This window comes from Micropterus salmoides, unplaced genomic scaffold (genome assembly GCF_014851395.1).
Source record: "Micropterus salmoides isolate LMB-PRFRI ecotype aquatic unplaced genomic scaffold, ASM1485139v1 Ms_hic_scaffold_14, whole genome shotgun sequence".
In the NCBI taxonomy this organism is placed as follows: Eukaryota; Metazoa; Chordata; class Actinopteri; order Centrarchiformes; family Centrarchidae; genus Micropterus; species Micropterus salmoides.
The window spans coordinates 14597376-14621380 of NW_024040485.1; the positions used below are offsets into that span (position 1 = coordinate 14597376).

A 24005-nucleotide genomic window follows, 5' to 3' on the forward strand; every position below is an offset into this window, starting at 1 on the left:
CCATTGGGATTGCAGTTGGGGTCGGTGGCCCCTTCATGGTCATCCCTCTCCTGGGTAATAACATGAGCCAACTGCTCCCCAACCTGCCAGAGAAGAGAGCTTGCTTGTTCCTCTCCTTCCTTTGTTCGGACAAAATAGCATCACAGAACTTAGTGAAAGGGGGGGGTTTGAACCCAGAGAGCAGGAAAGAGAGATAGAGAAAAAAAAAGAGGACTTCACCTGCCATCTTGACTCATGGCGGACGGGTTTGACAGCTGTCTTGTTCAATTCCTCTGACACGCTCGCTGTGAAAAGTTGGACAACCAAATGGACAGAGAGAGGGGGAAGAGGGAGTGATGAATAATGGTGGATGAGACACTTTTGATTGTATTGGTCGTAGAGGAGAAATACACTTTACATCGGCTACAAATCAATTTGTGATGTTCAGTGCATTCTCTGCAGAATGGTGTAATTTCTTTTCCCACTTGTACTGAATGTACACCATTTCTTCTACTGTTAGTGTTTCCTACACTGTCCTTTTCTGACAAAGCCAAGAGAACAAGGCTGTCTGCGTTTATATGTGTAGGAGGATAGGGCAGGAGCAATAGCAATAGCAAGTTTGTCAAGGCAAGAAAAAGTGAGAGTGGGGTGGAAACCATGCTGATGTGTGCTGAGCTGAGCCTGGTCGTTCAAATTATTAAAAAGCTGCTGAAGAGGAGAGGAACGCGTCCGTCGAGGCTGCCATCGGTGGAGAAATTGGCATCAGTACTCCTTCTAAGGTGGATTTTTTCCCCTGGCTAAATGGTCTAGGGTCTACTAAGTAGTCTCTGATTCTAAGGGGGTGACACCGAATCTGACATTTACCGGTGATGCTGTGAAGTCCTCCTTCCACCCCCATCCCCCTAAAAGAAAACTACACATCAGAGGAATGGGTTTAAAAAAAAGAAGAAAAGCAAAGGGCATTTTGTTTATTTAACAAAGTGCTTCAGGGCGAGTTTCTCATTTAACTGCAAAAGCCCATCATAGCTGTTTTGCGGCTCGCCTCAAAAATAAAGAGACAGATGACTGGAACGAATGATTATGCGTTAGGGTAGTTAACCCGATGGATGGATATATGGTCTCGCTCCTTTTCACAGAGAAAATACATCAGAGGGAGAAAAATCTCTCCCATACTACCACCTCCTGTGTTTAAAATGACAGTTAACTTTCCCCCACTGGTTTAAAATGGATGTTTAATGATCAACAGAGGCTCGGAGCTTAGGTCTAGCAGTCACGCTGGCTCTGGATGCACTCATCGGCGAACCTCTGCTAAGAAAGCTACTCCTTTGGTGTTGTTAAAGGACGCTCTGCTCAAAAGGAGGCTGGTTCTTGAGTGATGGATCATCAGAGGTCTCCTTGGGGTGTGTGTTAACCCTTCAGTGTGTGCAGATCTCTCCCAGTTGGGGACCGTTGGCGGCGCGTGATGGATGTTTCCCGGGTCTTTAGGCTCCATATATCAGAAGATTAGCACTGACCTGTGAGTTGTCTGGGCCGCCCTCGGAGCTTCTTCTCCAATGCTGACTGGCATTAGCATATAAGGACACTGCTCTGTCTCATGGGGATACAAAGATAGTGTGCTTTATTTGGTTCTGCCATAGTATAGGTCACAGGAAGTGTGCAGATTAAAGGCTGAAGGCTTTGTGTTGGTATTAGATGCATCTGACAGGTCATCTGTCTTCAGCTGAGGAAGTGCTTCTCTCCTCCTCAAATTCCTAAATAGTATCATATAATTATCCTAGAAATTGAGGTTCAGGCCATGCTTCACTGCCGAAAAATCTCCCCGTCCTCCTTTGTGGCATTCATGAATCATATAAAAATGTAAATCACTTGTCTGATGTGATTATTTCTCATTTTACATTGAAAGAAAGAAATTGTAACAGGTATACACCGAAACCCATGCTTTTATTCCCAAATTAGAAATCTGGGGAGACTCCGCATGTGAAAACTCAAATTCTTCTATTAAATGCTTCACATGAACAGGGCACTTACATTTGCTTTACATATACATTTAGTGTATTGAAAGGCTAAATTAAAAGTTTTACAGCTGATTCCCTCAAATGGTCATAAAATCCTTCCACATTTAGTGCATTCACATAGTGCATTTTCTGTCCAGCACTTACTTGTCACCTCCCACTGTACTGCTGGCATTTGTTGTTGTATCTTTATGTATAGAAATAATGCTTTTAAGACTATTTTCAGAGAGCTGTTTCTACGTTGAAAAAGAGTCATAGGATCACCTTTAGTCTGCCAGTTCTTTGTCTGCCATGTCTAATGGCTATTTTATGCCTACTTGGTGTCACTTGGTGTCTTGTGATGAAGCCAGGGTGTTTTCAAGGTGAGGAGATATTGTCAAAGCCCTTGAACGTTCCCTTGGCTTTGATTGGCAGGCGTTGTCACTGAAGATGAGAAGCGGTGGGAGTCACACAGCAAAGAGAATCTATTACCTAGGATGGCAAGGCGTGCTTTCACAATGTGTCAGTGCAGTCAGCCATCTTGCTCTCTCTGTGTCGGTGGAATAGTCCCTCCTTGGCGCAATGAGGGGACAGCTTTCAAATTTAATTTTGGTGGCTGCCATAAGTGATGTTTTTTAAGTTTTATACTTGGGTTTCATACAGTGATGAATTATCATGTAAAACATTTAAGTGCCCATCAGCAGAGGTCTAATCCGTTTTATGATTGCTGGCAGTCAACATAAAAAAGAAGAAGAAGCAAAGTATTTCAATGTAAATGGCATCCTGGCAAAAAAAAAAGAAAAAGAAAAAAATCAATGTAGAACTCAAAATTCAACTGAGCCCTTTCTTGTGGACTTGTGTGCTGATTTCCTCCATTTCAAAAGCCTCCTTAAAACAGAGAGAAAGTGAGAGAGAGAGAGGGACTGCAGGCTCTGAGAGATGCAGTGTGAGAAGGAGGCTTGTTGTTGATCAGCCAAGCAAATCAGATCTTGATATTTGAAGAGTGGAGTTGTGATTGCTAATCACTCCACTGCTGTGTTTTAATTAGGAGACTCGTAAGCGTTATGTCATTCCATAGCAGAGCATAGTCAAGCAAGATGTACTTAAGGGAACAAATAATTAGTTTTCTTAGTAGTTAGGGCTACAAACAAGTGCAGTTTTGTTTGGAATATAGATTAATGAATATTTTATTTTATGTGCTTGCATTGATTAAAAATATTGCAGCATAATTGTGTCATATAAGCTTATGTACTTTACACATTATCTTAAATCATATCCTGACTTTATTGAGGGATAATAAAAAATATATTTTGAGCACAGCAGCCATGCCTGGACACTTTCATCATGCACTTATCACCATACTATTTTCTTGGAGATGGTGCTATAGATTGGATGGAGCTTGTTTTCAGTGTGTATGTTTCTGTGCTGTGCTCCTAAGACCTTTGTTAGGACATTTTAATTACAGCAGAGCTGGATGTAATTGATCTAGGCTTAGAGGGATTTCACTGTCAATGAGAATGAGCCTGGGCGTTAATACAGCTGAGCAAATGCTTCCACCTCTGTGCTGCACTCTCTCCCACCCGCATACATAGACATGGCTGGTGGGGACGAGTGGAGATGTGTCTTCTCCTTGACTCTCCCCTAATTCACTGAGGCGTCTGTCTTTTTTGTGTAATGGTTAAATCAGCCTCACAGGGCCAGCTAGCACAGCGGTGCAGATGAGTCTTCCTCTACTTCCACTTTAACATACATTGTTTCCACCTGGAGTGTCCTCTTACGGAGCACTTTCTTCATGGTTCTGTGTTGTCACCCACAATCTTTAAATTTTTATAAGGCTGTTAGATAATGCTTCCCGATGAGGGTGAATTATTGATGGTCTTGTTCGTATGAGTGGGACGGGGCAGGCTTTTAACTCTCTGAGCTGCTGGGTCTCTTATCCTGTAACTAAGGGACACCGCACAAACACCCAAAGGAATGATGTACTGGAGGAGAGGGGGAAAAAAACGGAGGCAGGGGGCTGAAAATAAAATAAAAGAAGCATGCATCCTTTACACTACTGTTGGGCTAAGCCACAGCACAAGGGAAACTTGGCAGCAGAGGAAAGCATTGCATCTACAGAAGCCTTGTCTCTGTTTTTGAAGCATTGAGGATGGTATGGTGGCTGTGTATTTTTTGCTTATATTTGTTGGTTTATATGGGAGCACACACAGAGACACTTTGGCTCAGCCTTCTTTAATTTGTACAGACAAATGTTTCAAGTTAGGGACTTTTGTTAACAAAATTGTGATGTAATGTGAAGTTGTCAGGTGAAGAACAAACTAAGTTATAGTTTTGGAGTTTAAGTGGACAATTAAACTTTGCAGCCACTAGAGCTGAAATGATTGGTTAATTAATTAATTAGTCCGTCAAAAGAAAATGAATCAGGAGACATTTTTCTAAAATCACTATTCATTCTCTGGATGGATTTTTTGTCTTTTTTTTTGTCTCTGTTTTCTATCACAGTAAAACAAATATCTTTGGGGTTCAGACTGTTGGGGGGACAAATTAAGCAATACAAAGATTTCACATTGGGCTCTGGAAAATTGTGGCAGGCGTTTTTCTCTGCTTTCTGACATTTAATAGAAAAAATATGTAGAAATGATCAGCAGATTAATTGATAATGAAAGTAATTGTTAGTTGCAGTTAACTGGCCGGGAGATGGTTTAATCAAAGCAAATTCTTTCAAACCTTAAAAAATACATATTTTTTATATGAAGTCTTGGTCCAGGGTAGCATAAAGAGTATATCTGGACACAGCAAAGAGACAAACTGTGAAACATGCTGCAAAGACAGAATGATTGCCTGGACATACACACATAGCTGCATTTCAGTAAAATCAGTCCTTAACAGCTAAATGTACACCCTGACAGCTGTCCTGATTCTTAAAGCACTTTCATCATTGTTCGGATTCATTCTTCCTGCACTCGAATGGCCGTCCTGTTTGCATTACAATGGAGCGAGCAGATCAAGCTCATGGAAATACTGGTAAAGCGTATAATTTGGCATGTTGAAATTCAGCTGTATTGTCATTTTAGGTTCCATTTAAAACACTTTTTTAGAGATGTGGAAATTTTCATGTCAAAAATCGCCCCAAAGTCTTTTGTCGTAATCTCACAGATTTGGTGCATTTAATACATGAAGTCTGGCCAATGTTGCGTTCCAAGACTGAACCAAAATATTTGGAAACGTAGTTGTTTAGAGACTATGTTATGTAATTGTGTTGTATTTTTGTCCATTATGACTTGTTAAATTCAGGTTGCATATGTGGGGAGTCCATAAGAAAAGTGTTTTTTCAGTTTTTTTAAACAGCAGGGATGACTCTAACTGCTATCAAGGAAGACATATTTTAAGCCCACTGGTAAACCTGCTGTGGTTTACAGCTGAATCAGTGAGTAATTCTTAAATAATAACCCTGAGACTGTCACAGCAAAGACAGGAAGAGAGCAAAAAATTATGGACAAAGAAACAAGAAAAGCAGTCCAGACGCTTCCCATTTCCCACTGGAAATGCTGCAGATATATGTCCTGAGTCCTGATTTCCAAAGGAAATGAGTGGACACATTAATAGGAACCAATACTGAGAAGAAACAACTTTGAAGTTAAGATATACTTTATTAATCCCCGAGGGGAAACTCAATGTTTTCACTCTGTTATGTTAGTATTTTACACACAGGTCCAAAAGACACATACACAAACAGGACCCATAGCAACACACGGAGAGATGTTAGAGTGAGGTTCAGGAGCTTGCTCAAGGCCTCCTTCGGCAGTGCCCAGGAGGTGAACTGGTCCGACCTGGATTCAAACTGGCGACCCTCTGGTTCCAGCCTAATCCTTACAGACTGAGCTACTGCCACCAAGTGACAAAAAGCATGAAACCCATCGAGGTTAATATACACACACTGCAGCGTGTGTGTGTGTGTGTATATTAAGGCCATGGCTCATGGCCAAATCAGTACAGCCAAATGGTAGAGCTGGGCAATATGGCAAAAATATAAAAACTTGATACTTTAAGCCTTGGTGAAATACTCTACAAAAGGATTTTCTAATAAGGGTAATTCCGTAATTCTGAATAATCTGCCTGTAATAAATGCCATTAGATTTGAGCAGGCCTGTACAAACATGTTTTTTATTCAAGATTATAAAGCATTTTTAATAATGTTTTGACAAATTGAATTAAAATTTAAAGTCAAAATAATCAGGTTCTTCGTCCGAGCCAGTCCCTCCAGGACATGGGAGAGCTTTTTTGTGATTATTATAGCCCAAAATACTTGAACCAGAACATTCATCACATCTATTAACTTAATGTTGTTTAACTGCTTTGCAAACATTCATAGAATATTTTCAATGTTCCCCAATTCCCAAATCAGAGTACACAATCTCACATGTCATCAAGCATGCCTTTATTTCTCTTTTTATTGAAATGTAACCAAATTCTAGTTGCTTCTGGGGTGACTGTTATTTAGTTGAATCATCTGTAATATGTCTGCTTCAAAAGAGGCGAATCACCACTTTTTATACTGAAACGATGCAACTACCAATTACAAACAGAAACTGCCTTAATTGCAGGTGTCTCAGCCACAAATTTTGAGGTGCCAATGGCTAGAGTATCCAAAAATTCTGGAAACATAGTGTTGAATATTGTTTAAAAAAATGTACACACGTACCGAACAAAAATAGTATGTAAGTATGTCAAAACTTAGGATTGAAGCTGAACTTATCAACATTTTTTCATGAACAATGGATCAAAGTACTACATGGAATGTTAAAGAGGTCGCTCATAGTAACGTAGCATTTTAGTGTCTTTCAGCTTGTGGTTTTGGTTTTACGGCCCACAACCTTTTACTGGTTTGATTCACTCTCACTGCTCTCATAGTATCATTTTCTGCACTTTCAGTGAAAAAGCTTTACAAACCCACAGTTCACTACTAGCTCAGCACCAGACGGCAGACAGACACAGTTAGCCAGGAGCGGGATATTTCCCTGAGGGGTTGGTAGAGACCAACAACAGAGCTAAAAGGTGATTTAATATTGGACTTGCAATCACCGGGTGGCAGAAACACATCTACAAATGAATGATAATGCTGTTTGGTGTCTGCTGGATGTGCAAACGTGTTCACTATAACTTTATGAGTTGATAATATGGTAGTGCTGTGTTTACAGCTATAGTATTAAATTGATTATTACTGCTTCAAATTATAAAACTTAAAAAAAATAAAATAATAATAGTCTGAAATCTGAAAGAGTCTGAAATATTAATTTGTTTGTCACTCTGTGCTGTAGACACACTTTTGTAAAAAATAAAAGAAGCTAAATATATTTTCATATTAAAAAACAGGTATAGATGATGGGGAAGCAAACATTTTCATCCAAGGCTAAGACACAAATAGTAGGTTTACCTGGTGTAAGAAACATTTCTTGCATTTTTCCCTGCTGGATTCTGATGTGTTTACATGCAGAAAAGGCCAGAAGAACACTGCTGTCAACTGTTAAACATGGTGGTGGGTCTAATAGCATTGGCAGCCATCTCGTGGGACTCATTAGGACCAACGATTACTCCGCATCTGTAATGGCCAAGGTATATGAGGCAATTATATTGGACTACTGTAGCCGCACTGTGTTTCACAGTGGTTTCATGAATTAAATCAAATTCCTGGTATGGTTTCCCCTGTCACTAGATCTAAACACTATTTAACATCTAGAGAAATCATGCAGAGCAGAGTGTGGAGTTAATTTCCACCTCCTTCAGTTCTCACACAACCAAAGATTTTACTCCTAAAAGAAAATTACACACTTTAGGTCTTGAAGAAACTTTAGCCCGCCCTACCTCTTGTTAGGATCTTGATTTTTATATATTAACAGGTTTTCACTCAATATTGCTCTTCCATTTGTTTTTAGGGTTCCATTCCTTTAAAGGCGTAATTAACCCTTTTTATTTACTAATTTCTTCACAGTAATTCAATATTATGATATATTGACTAAATTCTATCGGGGCATATTGTGATGCTGTTTTACAATATTGTGTTGTTCAAATGAACTATTCCATTGAAGTTCTAATTAAAACCTAACACAATGAGTAGTGGAAGAGTGTTGCCTGATGAAATACATAATATCCTAAAACAGTTAATTGACTTTAACAGAAATGTTATAATTTTTAGGGCTGCAGCTAATGATTATTTTCATTATTAGTGATTTTTCCATTATTTCTTGATTGATCATGTAATCATTTGGTTTATAAAATGTTTTTAGTCAGTAATGATGCCTTCAAATTGTTTGTTTTGTCTGACAAACAGTCCAAGAGATGTTATTTACAGATGTTCAGTTTTTGTCTTGACCTTTATGGTCATTTTAGAGGTTGTTGTGTTATTTACATATTAAATAAAAAATATTCTTATTAATTTGATAATTTATATAGATTTCAGCCCTAGTTTAAAATGATTTGTGTGTTTGTGACTATGATGTGTGTGCTTTACAGCTTCACACAAATAACAACAAATTGTTGATGACTTTGTGTACAACTGTAACACACGCTTACAGTATTATCACTGAATCAAGGCAAATTAATGCATGTCAGTCACTAAAGACACTGAATGAATAGAGACCACACAAACTGTCCCACAGAATGCAAAGCCCCATGTGCTGACCATGCATAGGTAATGCAAAGCAGACAAGAATGTGCTTTAAGTTGGACTAAACTTTAGACTTTACAATGAATCCACTACAGCAGGGTGATGAAACCAGGAGGATGGATGTATCAGTGGGTGCGAAGCGAGCCATGAAGTTTGTGGCAAAACAGTCACTGCATTAAATTGTTTCCAGCCGAAAGAAGCCAATAACTTTAAATGGCTTCTACAATCAGTTAGAAAAGGCACTGAGCATGAAGTGTAAATCAGGATGTCAGGAGAGACATGTCTCATGCTTGTTTGACTGATGGAAAATGTCTTGTTAACACTTAATGTTCAAGTCTCACTGTATGTTACAACAAGACACTGACAAAGCAGCTGTGTTGCTGAAATACAAGGATGGATGAAGATGCTTTTACAACGGGCAGATCTGAGATACTTGTAGTAAGTGTTACAGGAGTTTTATCAAAAGCCATCTATCTATCTATCTATCTATCTATCTATCTATCTATCTATCTATCTATCTATCTATCTATCTATCTATCTATCTTAAGCAATGGGGCTGCAATTTACGATTATTTTAATTTTTGATTCATCTGCAAATTATTCTCTAGATTAATCAATAATCACTTGAGCCCAGAGTGACGTTTATTATAACAATAGTCCACAATCCGGAGATATACAGCTTACTAGAAACAGCAAATCCTCAATTTTGAAAATTGGAATCATTTTGGGGCATTGTAACGTGGAAACCTGACCTAAATAATTAATCGATTATAAACATAGTTGCCGATTAATTGACTCATTGTTTCAGAAGTCTTTATCAACAGAAACTAACACCGCAATTTACATAGCATTTTAAATGAAGAAGATCAATAATTTTCCTAATTATGTGTTATTTGTTAAATAGATAGAAACATACAGGAAATTGCACCTCTACCTTTATGTGTCCTTCCCCCTTACACTTCTGAAACCAAATCCACACCCTTGCATTCAGAGTTTGTTTTTCACCACCAACAGCTTGCTCCCCTCAAGGATTAATGGTGTTTGGTCAATTTGCATATATTTCTTAGTAAAAACTAACTACTCTTCACTTTTGGCAACAAACATGTTATTTTGTCATTGTACACACTGTCATAACCTCCTTTTGGATGGGATTATTATTTTTTTGGTGTGGGGGGGTTGTAATAAAAAATGGAGCATGTCTGTACATTTTTAGCCCCATCTGAATTTTGCCATGTCAGTAACTTGTGCGGATTTTCGTGGTCCCAGATTTTGCCAAATCTGGGACCTGCTGTGCTGGCAGAGATAACCTCTGATAAAACCTCAGCTGGTCCCATCCGAAATGACAATCCCGAGATAGTTTGCAAATAATGTGTCATATCCTTTGGGGAGAGGAGGACTCGGCACGCTCCCCTGGCTTTCACCCTGAACTGAGATCACTCTGGTCCGGATGCAACGTTTCTTCTGCTCTGCTGTTGTGTCATTGTTAAACAAGCTGCTGTCAGTTGCGGAAATTATGTTTGATTATTATAATACATTTTTGGTGTGATGGCAGCACATGAATAGAGTTCTGCAATACTGGAGATTGATTACACAGATTTCTCCTTGCCTGCATGTTGTTCATTAACATCACAGATGGTATGTATTAGCAGTTACTTTGCATACAGTTTGCTGAAAACTAATGCAGCCTGAATGGGGCTATAGTGTGTAAGGATTTAACATCGTGTCAAGGCATTTTCCCCCAGAAGGTGTGAACATCAACACATCACCTCTTTGAAACGTGTTGAAGGAGTGAATGAATTTGTTGTGTGTGCATGTGTGTGTGTGCGTGGTGAGATTAGGTGGGGGTGATGTTGCCAGACCAATCATGGTTAGAAATGTGTTTTAACATTAGAGCAAGCTGGAGGTGAGCAGTGTGTGTGGGTGTGTGGGTGTGTGTGTGTGGGTGTGTTTGGTGTTTGTGTGGATAAAGACAGCACGCAGGGGAGTGCTAGAATTATTTGTGGAGGAGGCGAGAAGTGAGGCTGTCAGTGCATTTATGAAGAGACTGATTGAAAGGAGAAACCTCTCTTTTCCATGTCAGTGTCGAGCTACTCTCTGCTCCTCTCCGTTGACCTCACTGCTTAACCAACTGCTCTGAGGTCAGCCTATTCATTTCTATGCCAAGCAGGAATGGCTATTTGGGCTCAGAGTAACCTGTCGCCGAATATTAGAGAATAAACCAGACAATTTTGTAATTTATTCCCCCTTACACATTTTCAAATTTGTAGTTCAGTTATTGCTGAATACACATGGTCCCAATAAGCCCAAGTAACCTTTAGAAAACATTCAAGTTGAGAATATAAAAAATGAGCTTTATTACCATAAACCATTTCTGCAACAAGCAGTTGGTTGTATGTCAAGATTACTGGTTACAAAGTGATACTTACAAAGTCTGTAATAATGTCAGTCCGTGTGGACAATTTTCAGAAATGAAAGTTAATTAATCAATTAGTTGAATGAAAAAAACATTTAATGAAAAAAACAAAAGAAGAATTACTATTTTGGTAATAAATATTTTCAAAGCATCTCAAATGTGTTTTGGTAGTCTTGAATTATACTAAAGTGAATATTTTGAGCTGTTGGTCAGACAAAAGAAGACATTTGAAGATGTCATCTTGGACTCTGGGAAACTGGCATTTGTTACTATTTTCTGACATTATTTAGACAAAATAATTGGTAGATTAATCTATAATGAAAATAATTGTCATTTGCAAACCATGCAACAAACTGTACAACTGTTTCATCTAATCACACCTGTTTGTGTTCTTGCGGTAAAAACAGCCAATAGTAGTGCATTTTTCAGGAATGTTTCATTATTTGGTTGACAGGTGATTTTAACTACAAACCTAGACAGAAACATCCATTTTTTTGTCCAAATGTCTGCTCTTCCGCACAACTCCTTTTTGAAGACTAACCTGGTTGTTCAGTCTGGGTCTTCTTTGTTCTCTTCACTTTACTAAGCTTCTTTGCTAACCCCTCTCTGTTTCACCATGTCCATCTGCCCGCTGGCACTCTATCTTATCTGCTGCCTCAATCATTTGGCCAAGAGCCTCTGAACACACCAACTGTTGTGCACTCTCAGTAAAATAGTGAAACATTGCACCTTTCAGTGGCTTTATCTTTAGGCTTTTTGAACTGCACTGATGAACATTTCAACTTTAAAGCATTTTTTTCTTTTAATATGCCTTTCAGTGTGGAGCCATTTATAACCCAAAACAAAACAAGACATGAAAGCTGCAGTTTAAGTGCCTTGAATTAGAGTTTTGCATATTTAAATGTTATAGGAAGTCATTCTGACCCAGACCTAAACAGAACATGCAAGAGGTAAAAACACCTGTTGACATATACATTATTTATAGGTACTGAACCAAGCTGTAATTAGTACCTGCCATAAGTAGCACACACTGGCTTCTAGGAACTAATTCAAAGCTAAATTTTCCTAAAAATCAGTGCACTCAATCCTCAGTGCATTCAAGCAAACTTGAGCTGAAATGATTAATCGATGCCAAATAAGTCGATAATTGTGAATATTTACTGATTTCTACTGAAATCTTTCTTAAGAATAAAGTGAACATCTGGTTTGGGCTGTGGGTCTGACAAAAGACATTTGAAGATGTCACCTATTTATTTGATCACTTCTCTAGTCACCTCTTTTTATGTTTTTTAAAAATCGTTCATCAAAAAAAGCATAAAAAAGGTTTCTTTAGGATATCGTGTTGCTCTTAAAAGTTAAAACTGCTCTTACACCTAGCCAAGACTTGTCTCACGTTATCAGTAGGTCCAAAAAATGTCTAATGTCCTTCAGATTTTCCCAAAGTTCAAATATTTCAAATTGTTTTCTCCAACCAATAGTCCAAATCCCCAAATATTCAGTTTACTATCACAAAATACCATACAAGCAGCAAATACCCCCATTTAAGAAGCTGTAACCAGTGTTTTTTTTACTTTCCTGCTGACTGCCTGATGAATTAGTCAAGGAATCATTTCACATCTAGTCAAGACATTTAGGAAATCTTATTTCAATGTGTACGGCTGTAAATGACAGTTTACAACCTGTTTAACCTAATAGTATCTTATCAGCACTGTGTTGAGAAAACTGTCTGCAGACCGTGCTTGGTGTCGGCCCATCTCTGTTTCTGGCAGTTGATGGCAAGTTCTCTACATCACTGGTGGAGCCAAGGAAATGACATCATGTCCCTGCAGGGGTTGAAAGCGCAGCCCTGACAGGACTGTCATGACAAAAGAGTTCCTTGGGAACATCAGGGTGCACCGAGGACAGAAAAAAATTGTCTGGAGGCTGTGTTTTCTTAGTTCCTGTAGTTCCCATCTCCCTCCTCTGTCCCATCAACCATTTTCTGATGTTTGAAATTCCACTCTCACATGTGTGTCTTTTTTTTTTTTTGCCCTGAATGTAGGGCATGGGGGCGGAGCAGAAAGTTCTCCAAATTAGTAGTTATTCAAAGTGTGGAAGACGAATCATTGTGTTGGCAAGATCCAGCTCAACAGAGCCACATCTCTATTTCACTTGTAGGTTTCCAGCTTACACTTGGACTTGGTGCATTAGTTTTGTTCCAGTCTTACTTGATATGTATGTATGCGCTCTTTATCTCTCTCTTCTCGGCGTTGACAATTGAAAATAAATTAACATTCCTGGGCTTTATTTTTGTCTTCTCTAAGCCTGTGGAGAAAACTTGGAGGCGAACCCAGGAGGTCAGGCCACACTCACAGGCTGTCAATCCTCCACGGTGACCCTACCGCCCCTTTCTTTTCTCCCCCTTCCATTCTTCTCCTCCTCTGCTCTCCCTCTCCCATCCATTTAGTCCCTCCTGGCTTAGAAACTCCCAAACTCCCCCTGTCTCTCACTCTCTTTCACTGGACGCCTCTCCAGCTTGAGTGAGGCAGACACAAGCTTTGTCAAAGGAGACTCGCATTCATTCAGCCGGCTGTTGCACACAGCCTTGTATTGCATGTTAAGACATGTGGGCTGTCTCCTTCTATCCATTTATTTTAATTATGTTTTAATTGCCCGCCGTCCTCTTTTAAATGCTTGCTTATTATTTCTATCAGGCCAATGTGAAAAATTGGCTGTGGACTGTGATTTTCCCCATTATCTTAACTGATGATAGATTTCTCTCCTTGGGTTTCCACTCTGTATGTATAGGAGACAAAAGAAAAACAGATGTCGTGAATGTTTGCATATCATTTTTCATTTTATTGGTGTCTTTTTCTGCCTGGTTTCCAGAAAGATATACTGTTAATAGAGAGAGAAAGCCTGAGGGAATATATATACTTGGATTTTTTTTTCTTTTAGGAAGAGGAGCTCAAGGCGCAGATGAAAATGAATAACTTTTATTTAGTCAGTGGTCTTCTGGTGTATATTATATGTTTGAGCTCATTAGATTTAGTGTAGGTGGTGACAGTTAGTCATAACTGTGTACCTTTTTTTATCTGCCTCACTGGAACACGTTGATCATTATGCGAAAATCGCTGGCCAAGAAACAAGTAACCTCAATTCCCAGACTTCTGGGGTGGGGCGGGGGTGGGGGGTGGTTGTGTAGATAATTCCTCAGCTCAATCTCTGAGGGGTTAACGATGCCTCACTTACCTCTAAAATCATTTTCTGCTTGAGAACATCTCCCCCCCCCCCCTGATGTGAAATTATGATACGTCTGTCAGTACTTGTGTAAAGCATCACAATGTTAATCGCCTAATCCTTTTATCTCAAGTCCAGACCGAGTCAGTGCAGAAATCCCACCAAACAAAACAGTGTTTTTGGGAAGATGAGCATTGCTGTGTCCTCCACAAGCTTAAGGGAGAAAGGAGACATGTTACTCAGCGGGGCGACGGCTGATCAGGAGAAAGAACCCCGGGGTGGTGAGGGCAAGTCTACATCTGTGAGGCCTGGCAGGCTCTCGCCCCCTGGTGTCTGCATGGGCTGAGTGGCTCAGCGGGCTCAGCAGGCCAGAAGGGCAGGGGGATGTCCCCCCAACAGTTTCCAATCTCCTCCTGTCAACCACCATTATGGTTACCCCATGGCCCCAGGCCTCATATTTGCAGAAGATAAATGGCTGAGGAAGAAGTCACGTGTGTCTCTGGATATTTGGTGTTCTGTCCAATATTGAACTGATGGCAGTGTTGTTTGAAGACCTGAGAGTATGAGCAGCCTCAGTAGACTTGTGGTGCGAGACTTTCCGTGCAGGAGAGCTTGTACCCTCCATTTCATTCTTATCTGATCTGGTTCGGCGCCACTGGCGGATAAACAACTGGAAGAAAAATAAAACCACAATTCCTATAAAAACCACCCAAGTTTAACTGATAAATTATAAGTTAGCCATATGTGTGTTTCCTTGGCTCAGACTGTGCTGCAGAACCGCTCGGCCAGTGTGACCTCAAATAACAATAAACACTCTCAGGCTGTGTCAGGCTATAGGTGCAGATCCAGTAGGGCTTTTTTTCAGCTATTATGCCGTGACCAGGCATTGGTCATGTATAGGATAAATCCAGTAGTGACTTAAATTATTACTCGGTATTCTAATATGAAAGCTTCCCTTGTTTTGTGGGTTTTCACATTGCCAAAAATATCCAAGCGCATTAGCGAGGCCCGGAAGGCGATCAGAGATGACTGCTCTGCTGCTCAAATTTAGGTTCATTATAAAATAATCAGGTTGGTTGACAGGTGGCTCTGGAGGAGCAGCATTCAGAAATAGGAAACATTCACCCTTGTCTGCATAGAGACCGCTACCAAGTGACCAATCCTGTTTATGGATATGTGTGTGTGTGTGTGTGTGTGTACGCGCACTGGGGAGATGCTGGATGGCAACCACATGTGGGAATAAACAAAATATATTATGTCAGCACGTGTGTGTGTGTTGATGATATCTCTGCATGTGGGTCTGTGTCGGCGGGAGCATGCATGTCCTTGGCTATTTGTTTGTGCAGGCATGCAAATGTGTGAGAGTGTGTGTGCATGGCATTTCACATATGACACAACACATCCCTCCACCGTGTTTGACTTTGGTAAGCGGCTTATCTGTCTGGTGTGTTAGTCTGTCTCAGGCTCTAACCTTTTGCTGCTTTTGCAGACAAAGGGCTGTTTTTGCCACCCCTTGATAAGGAAGGAGGCAAATGTAGCTCACAAAGCAGCTGTGTCTCTAATGGCGTCCTGCGTGAACGTGTTGCCGGAGCGACGAGCTCTCTCCCGCGGGGCTCTGGAAGTAAAAGGGGAAGGTGGAACAGGGAAGAGTGGGAGAATGAGGCAGTGTAAACATTCAGTTGTAACACACCGCAGAGTTCTGAATAAGTGCAGAGCACCGGGCGCTACCCGCTTTGTTTTCATCTCATAAACATTTGAGAACAAAGTTTGAACATGAAAAATGCTTTTGTGTATTCAATCAAACAGCAGTCAGGAGTCTTGTTTTTAATGGTGTTCAGTTTTGTATTCCACTACATTTCATAAGCTACTTAGGCATGACTAATTTTACTGCAATGCACATGTGTAGAATTTGGACATAAAACACCACAAATGTCCCCCATTTTCATGCTCTTTCCTCTCCTTTTATTCCAGATGAGAAGATGACTGGTGATGCTTCGTCGAGAACTACTGATCGTTGACATCCAGCGCTCCAGCATTCCACTCTCCCACCGCAACACACTGAACCACGATTATTAGCCACTGGGCTCCTGGATCGTTTGCATACAGCACACAATGGCCTCTGCACTGTGGAGGTGTCCAGTGTTTAGCTGCCTCTTGCTCCTTCTCTTTTGCTTTCACTATTCACAAGGTGAGTTACCATGGAGTTACGTGGCGGTGAGTAGTGTTAATGTGATTCTGGTCAACCTTTAAAGAAGCCACTTATTATTCAGCTTATGAATGTGGTGAATGTATTAGCACACATTCTTCAGTGTGTGCTAATAGTTCCTCTTCAGTGGTTTTACCCTTGGAGTTTGAAAAAGGTGTTTCAAACACTTTGTACTGAGTACACTGAATATTCCTGGCAACCCATGGACACATTGACTGGTACACGTCTCCACTTACAGAACAACACTCAAACGGCGTGTCAGAGACCTTCCCCTAAAGGTTCATAACTGCCCCTTTTCTCCACTAAGAGCTTTATAACAGATTGTGTGCACCAGGCACTGGCGCTGCAGAGAATAGATGCATTTTTTATTTGCGTCTAAGTCAGATCGTTCTGTTTAGCCAGTACACCTGAAACCATCAAATGCAGGGCTCTTGATTCAGAGCCAGACTCAGGAACTGGGAAAGAATGTGTCAGTGTTTTTAATTGTCTACAATGACATCCCAAGGCTCTTATAGTACATTTGGCTGTAATTACACGTATTGTCACAAAACACTCCCATCTGTTACATGCCCATCAAAACCACTGATGTTGGTATGTCTGCTTAATGATGATCATTACATTTTTCCCCCTTTCAGTCCCATTGTACCGGGAAATAAAGTAACCCAAAATCACATGCTTGTGTGCCAAGCATTGATTACGGATAGATGTTGAAGCACGTTATTTGGGGTGCTTCCTTTACAATTTAGATTTTGCTTTTTCTTCTCTCTTGCTGTTTTGTTCTGTGATAGATTTCTCTTGCCGTTTTATTTTAGGTCTGTCTGTGGTCTACAATTTGTTAACAAAGACATACTGCTATGGAACAGGCTATCCCAGCAGTCTTTCAAGCAGAGATGGTTTTTTTTCTTGTAGATTAGCAATTATAGATAATATGGAAGAGTTTTACTGAGGCATTTGAAGAATAGCCCTCTGATTTGGTCTGGCTTTGAAACTGAGTTGAATAGTCCCGTTGAATTTCTTAAATAGGAATACTGCTTTGGTATGCAGAAAGTCCAGGTTTTGAGTTTCAGTTGATGTGAGGACTCTCAAGGCCTAAGAATGCATATTTGCCCATCTGTCAATAAAGGAATGTGTGTGTGTGTGTGTGGCTCCCTCTGAAAACAATATCTGATTCTATCCACATGCCACTCACCTTCAGCCTGTCCAGCCCTGAGGGCCTGCATCCCAGCGCTTATGATCTACGTTTCCATCAGATTCCCTGCAACAAAAACTCTACTTGATAATTGTCTCCTGTCCCTCACCAGGAGAGACTATAATCAGGTTATCATCTTCACCCAAAACATTCCTCACACTTTGAAATGCTCGTGAAAAGAAAGTGATTTTTCTCTCTCCCGGTGTTGACTTTCCTGGCCAGTGAGAAACATGAACATCAGACGGGCCTGTGTTTTCATAAGCCATATAAAGGCCGAGCATAGATTATTTTAGTATTTTCTATAAAGGGGCATTCATTTAAAGTTATAATCCTTAAAGTGTCTATAATCAATCAATATTTTTATATAAACGGTGTATCAAATGATGATGGTTGCGCGTAGTGATGAACCCAGTATTATCACCTGAATCGGCAGCTCCGCTCGGCTTTACAGTGCTTTACAGTGCACAATATTATAAGCTGACAAAAAATGCAGAAAAGATCTGTTTTCTTGTTTTGTAGATGCACTTTTTATGAACAGTCGCGCTTAGTGCTGACCTCTGTGTGACTGCTTTACTATAAAAGCCACCCCGTGTTCAGCCAATTGAATGCTTTTAATGTGAAGTATTAAAGTAATGATCATGAAGATTTCTATTTAAATGAATTTCTTAAGTGACTATCTATTGCAGAATGAGTTAACACAATGACGATTGAGTCTATGGCCCACTGATAAAAGCCCTTACATTTGCAGTATTACGACCAAGGTGTTAGTGGCGACCTTCGCGGAAAAAATTGTATCTGTAAGTTACTGCTAATACAAACTGAACATTTCCTACTGCTGCAGCTTCACATTTTAAGCATTTATTATGACATAGTCACAGAAAATGCAATGTGTTTGCCAGTGAGATTAGCACTGACCGCTATTGTTCATCAAACATGCGCCAAAAAAACAATGTCATTTTGGCCATTTTTATGATAGCGGATTAGTTTGCAAGGAGTAATTCAACAAGATGGGGCAGCCACAGTGAGCTGTTAGATGAATAGCTGCAGGCAACAGGCTGTACACCAACTTCTCTAGGTAACCAACCCACTTCACTGTGCCCTGCTGTACAAAGACTCATGCTGTGTGCAGCATGAAATCAGATCACAGTTGCCAATTACTGCTTGACTTCATTATTAAAATGAGAATAATTTGGTTTGCTGCACCCTGAATTCTGTGACTTGTAGTATTAAACCGCACATGTTGTTAGTCCTACCACAAGTAACCACAGGTGTCGCCAAATCAAATGGGATTGAAATCTTAAGGAGTACAACTTTACAATACACGTCTTTTTGTCAGATTCAGCAAATATCTCCTCATAGTCCAATAGCTGTCAATTCTGTGTGTGTGTTTTGCCAAGATGTGCTGTTGTTCTGATGTTAGCTATAGTTATAAGATAGCTGTTGAGAGTATCGCTGTTTGGAGCTATTGTGCTGGCTCTGGGACCGTCTCGTTCTTCTTTGTGTGTTAGCTTCACACCAGCAACTGTATCAGCAGTTTGCTAACCCCACAACCTAGCTACAATGAGTTACATTATACTGTGTCGTTGTTTGCTCTATATCATGGTATTTGTCATGGAAATTGATTTCTCCAGAATCGCTTATCCCATCTTTAAGGTAAAAAAATGTTAGGTTTGCATTGGCAGTGACCTACATCCCTGATACAGTGTAAAGTCAGTAAACAGTGAGGCTGATATAATTGACATAAAATTGAACTGTAATGCTGGATTACATTCATTAGTTGTTTTCCTGTGAATTTATTTTGTGGGCAAGGGCAGTTTGAATCCAGTGGAGCAATGGCGGACCCCACCACTAACAATGAAAACTAATATATAGAAAAATAATTACAGAATGTAAATATATTTAATGGCTATTGCTAAAAACTGCAGGCCATAATTAAATACCATCAAAAATTGGTTTTGATCACCTGAAAATCATAAGGATTATAACTTTAAATAATGTCAAATTTTTATCTTTTTAATATTTTTAATTGGGTGTAATGGTGCAGAGAAAACACACACCACACTGGTTTTCCATAGATGCTATTTCTTGTTTGTATTTGTACATTTCTCCCACCTCCTTGTGCCATTATATAACAGATGTATAAAATGACGCTACTGCTAGGCAAAAGTAGGTCATGCAGGTATCAGATTTGTTTTAGATGTTTCAGACCGCCCAGTCTACACATATGAAAGAAGATGACCACTATCAAAGGGAGCCGCCACAAAGGTTGGACAAGTGTACAGGCACATACCTGCTGTGAGTGAATGAGAACTGTTATCTGAGTCTTTAAAGTAAAGAAAGCCAGATTGTGGGGGGATTATGTCGTGCAGTCAGTGTCAACACTGTTGTGTTTAAATGCCAAAAGGAGAACAGGCACCTCTGTCTTGATATCTAAATACAGCACAAAGGGGAAATGTAAAAGATTAAGTGGTTTATGTTGGATAGCTGTGTCATATCTGCAGAAACAGGGATCAGAAGAGTATTTGTTTAGGTCCTAAAGTGTTCCAACATAGGCAGGGTGAGTGAATGAGAGACGTTATAATGCTTTTCAATAATCCATTCAGTAGACTCAAAAAGGAACAGTAGATTCCTTAAAAATGATTTTTTTTTATTAGTTTGAGCTGCTCTGGATAAAACATCATACATTTCTGTCTTAGGGAGATTGTTTTGATTGCGAAATATTCCTTGGTTGAGCATACCAGCATGCTTGTGTTTCCCTTCAAAAAGGTTGTAAAGGTTAACAATATGTCTCAGCACAACATTTGTCTAAAGCAGTGCCATACATTGTGCTGATGGAAGACCCTCCCTCATGCCACACTGGTATTTCCAGTCCTGGGGTTGACTGAATGGGGAAGCTATTGTGCTGTAACTCCTCTCTGGCCCCGGGCCATACACATCCAGCCTGTCATCCATTGATATGCTTGGCTTGCCATTTTATAATTCATATTGAATGTTGCGGGCCTGTGGCAGGGCGATCATGAATTATCAGCTAAACCATGGGAGATTCACAGATGACTGGTCAATCTGTGTGGTGAGAACTAGCACAGAGGGAGAAAAAAAATTCTAATGTATCAGTCTTGCATGGAAATTCTGCCCAACTGGAGGCATTTCAAGAAATAAGGCAGGGGTTTATCATCTGGAATGGACTTTCTTGTAGATTGAGAGCCATATGGAGGCAGATAAATCATCATGATTGTTTTTTGTCTTTATTTCTACTACAGTTTTGTCAGCACTTTTCCACAACATGTAGCTGAATGCAGCTTTTCGGTTTCCACACAGAGCACCAGATATATTTTTGTATAGCGTTGTGTAACAAATGCTGTATTTATAATAACTGGGAACCTGGAAAGTTTTGAATCATAAGAGAACATGAAATTGAAATGAGCCAGAGTCACATGAATCCAAGGATCAGTTTTTTGCGCAGAGGAAATGAAATACAATATCACCCCTGAAAGGGTCATCCTAGATTTATTGCAATGGCGATTTCCTGAGTGCGTTTTTTTTGTTAAGCAAAAAGCAGCAAGAAATGTTTCCATCCAGTATGCGAATGTGAGAGCAAACCTCTTTTCCCTTTATGAGAGAAGCTTGATCTTCATTGTGTGTTTGGATGTGAAAAGTTGCTGTTATACAGTCAGTTGATGAACAAACACTTAATTTAATGGGCTAGGAGCTACAGTTTTCTGACAGTTTGATTTCATTTGTTAAGCAGTCTTTAAATCCCACTCGCTCGCAGCATCACAGAGCTGCTCAATTCATACCCCTTATGCTAACAAGTTGTATAAACATTGGACCAGATGCCCACTGCACTCTTTCACATCTTAAATGCTGTCCACACCTTTTTTTGTCTCCAGGCAACCTATTTCAAATAATAGATGAGTCCGGCTTACATCCACGAAGTAGTTTGCCTTCAGAATCTAAACTTTTGGATTTGCTCGGTGTAACTGCTTCACAGGAGGGTTCAGCTGTCATAACAAAGTAATGCATTTAATCTTGAGAGGAAGCAGAGGGGTTTCAAATAAAATCAAGTCTGCACTATAGAAGATGTAGAGTTTTTTCTTTCTTTGTGAGTGAGGTGTTTGCCAACAATATAAATCATGTTTGGAACAGAGACAAAAGTATTTACGGAAGCAACAGGAACCTGTCGGATTTTAGTGTGGTTTTAACGTTCACCCAATACTTTTAAATAGCTTGGAGGCATGTCAGAACTAATTTAATTTGAACAAAAAACACACAAGAGTACAAGAGCTAAACAAACATGCAAAAACAAAAGCAGGCACATAACATTTAACACCAAAGGGACATTGTGCTAAAGCAATCAAAGCAGATTGTTGCTCTGACTAAATACCTGCGGCAGTGAATTTTCTTTTTTAAGCACAGCCACTCCAGCTGTTTTTTAGTCACATACATTTTTAGCATTAATTTGTTAAAGAGAGCTTGATTTTGGAGACACGTCACATGTGTGAAAGACCACAAAGGCCATTTGAACAAAAGCCCCTCACTGTTAGAAAAGAAAAAGAGAGCAAGGCTACAATTATATTTACTCTGTGTGAAAATTGTTTTAAAATGATGCATTTGTCTCTGCCTGTCCTCCTCGCTCCTTATCAGAAATGTCATAACAGCTCAGGTCTCGCATTTTTTTTTTATTACTGCTGGTTATGATTTACACAGTAAATGCTGGTGTTAAAACTAATGTCAGCAGTGGGGAAAAGGATGGCAATCAATAAAATAAATTATGATGGATTCTGTAAATGTGCTTTTATGTGCTTTCTGTAAATCAAGTGTGTGTTTTAGTGTACGCATAGATTTTCTGATGTGTCTGTTCTTGAGACAGAGAAAAAAAAACAGAGAGGTACTGATGTGTAAATATCAGTCATCAGTAATATATATGAAACTGGTTCCACTTTGATTTGCTTACCAATAGTTTCTTGTTCATTTCACTCACTTTTGCAAGGCTTATGGTCATATTTGAATTGGTGTAGTAGCTTGTATTGGATCTCTCTCTCTCTCTCTCTCTCTCTCTCTCTCTCTCTGTCTGCTGGCTAGCTCTCACTACAGGCCATGAATGCAGCTCTGTTGCATTCACTATATTAGTAATCTCCTCGGGCTGAGAGGCTGCGCCATAGAGCATGACCACACATTTTTTTGTCCAGGAATTAAATGTCACCTCAGGGTGGGTCACCAGCAAACAAAAGGCCACCACCCGATTTGCAGGTATAAACAGTCAAAGATAAGGAAGCCCTCTCCTGCCGCGCAGGAAATTGAATAAATACGCAGCAAGAAAAAAGTCAGAAACAGCGAAGCACAAAGAACCTTTTTGTTTGCCTTGCGCTATCGGCATTGACCCCTTCTTGTAGCATATATCCCCTTTGATTGTGCGAGGCACAATGGCTTCATCGAAGTTGAGGTGCAGGAAACTGTCTGTCATCAAGATCTCCCCATTTGTGAATCTCTTATCAGTGCTCCTGTTTTCTGCTCACATTGACCGGAATGCTGGTGGAAGGGATTGAGGCAAGGTCATCACGCTCTAGCCAATCAAAGTGGTCAGTGTTCCAGAGATAGCAGGGGGTTATTGCCAAGGAATGCGCATGGATGTGTTTTTTTGTGACTTTCCTGATACATCTCAGAGAGACTTCAAACGGAGCTGTATAAAAACCCACAAAGGCATCCCCTGTACGTATGTACATCTGAATGTGTACTATGCAGTGTGTTAGCAATACCTTTGTATGCACGAGAGACTCTCGAGGCACTACTTCGATCACATGCTCGATGGAGAACAAAGTGTCCGTAGGCTAATTTTTGGTAGCATTGCTAGCTTGGCTACTACTGTAGAAGAAGGTAAACACTGATGGAAGGCATTCCAACAGTGCTTGAAAATGTACTGCAAAGGGAAAAATTCAGCCAATTTTGTTAACCAACCTGCTGCAGTAAACCTGCTACCCAATTAGCTTGCTGATGGTAATGTTAGCTCGGCTACCATCGTCATGGGACCCTTGCCTTGCAGATTGCAGCACTCAGAGTCTGTGAGAGTCTGCTCTGTAACCAAAGACTGTTTTTTCCGGAAACATGGAGTGCCAGTACAAATCTGTCTGACCAGTCCTGGTGCAGCCATATGCAATCTGAAAAAGGGGCTACAGAAGGACAAACATTGGTAGCAGAAGTTGAGGAAGTGTCCTAAGGACATTCCTGATAAGAATCATCCATTAATCTAAGCCAACACAGACTCTTCCTTAATTGCATTAAAAATTGTATTTTAATGTGCAATGAAATGTGCACTAGATGAAAAACATATGACAAAATGAAAGAGG

The 24005-nt window shown here is 40.0% G+C and overlaps 1 protein-coding gene across 10 annotated transcripts in view; it reads left to right on the top strand.

The window, feature by feature from the left end:
• Window positions 1-24005, top strand: part of LOC119902022 (adhesion G protein-coupled receptor L2-like) — a 124231-nt gene that overhangs the window by 43161 nt on the left and 57065 nt on the right. For all 10 annotated transcript variants that reach the window (XM_038717887.1, XM_038717894.1, XM_038717886.1 and 7 more), the window contains one exon: window positions 16238-16454. In XM_038717887.1, the coding sequence (XP_038573815.1) occupies window positions 16379-16454 (76 nt within the window). In that variant the 5' untranslated portion in view covers window positions 16238-16378. The remainder of the gene's footprint in view (window positions 1-16237; window positions 16455-24005) is intronic.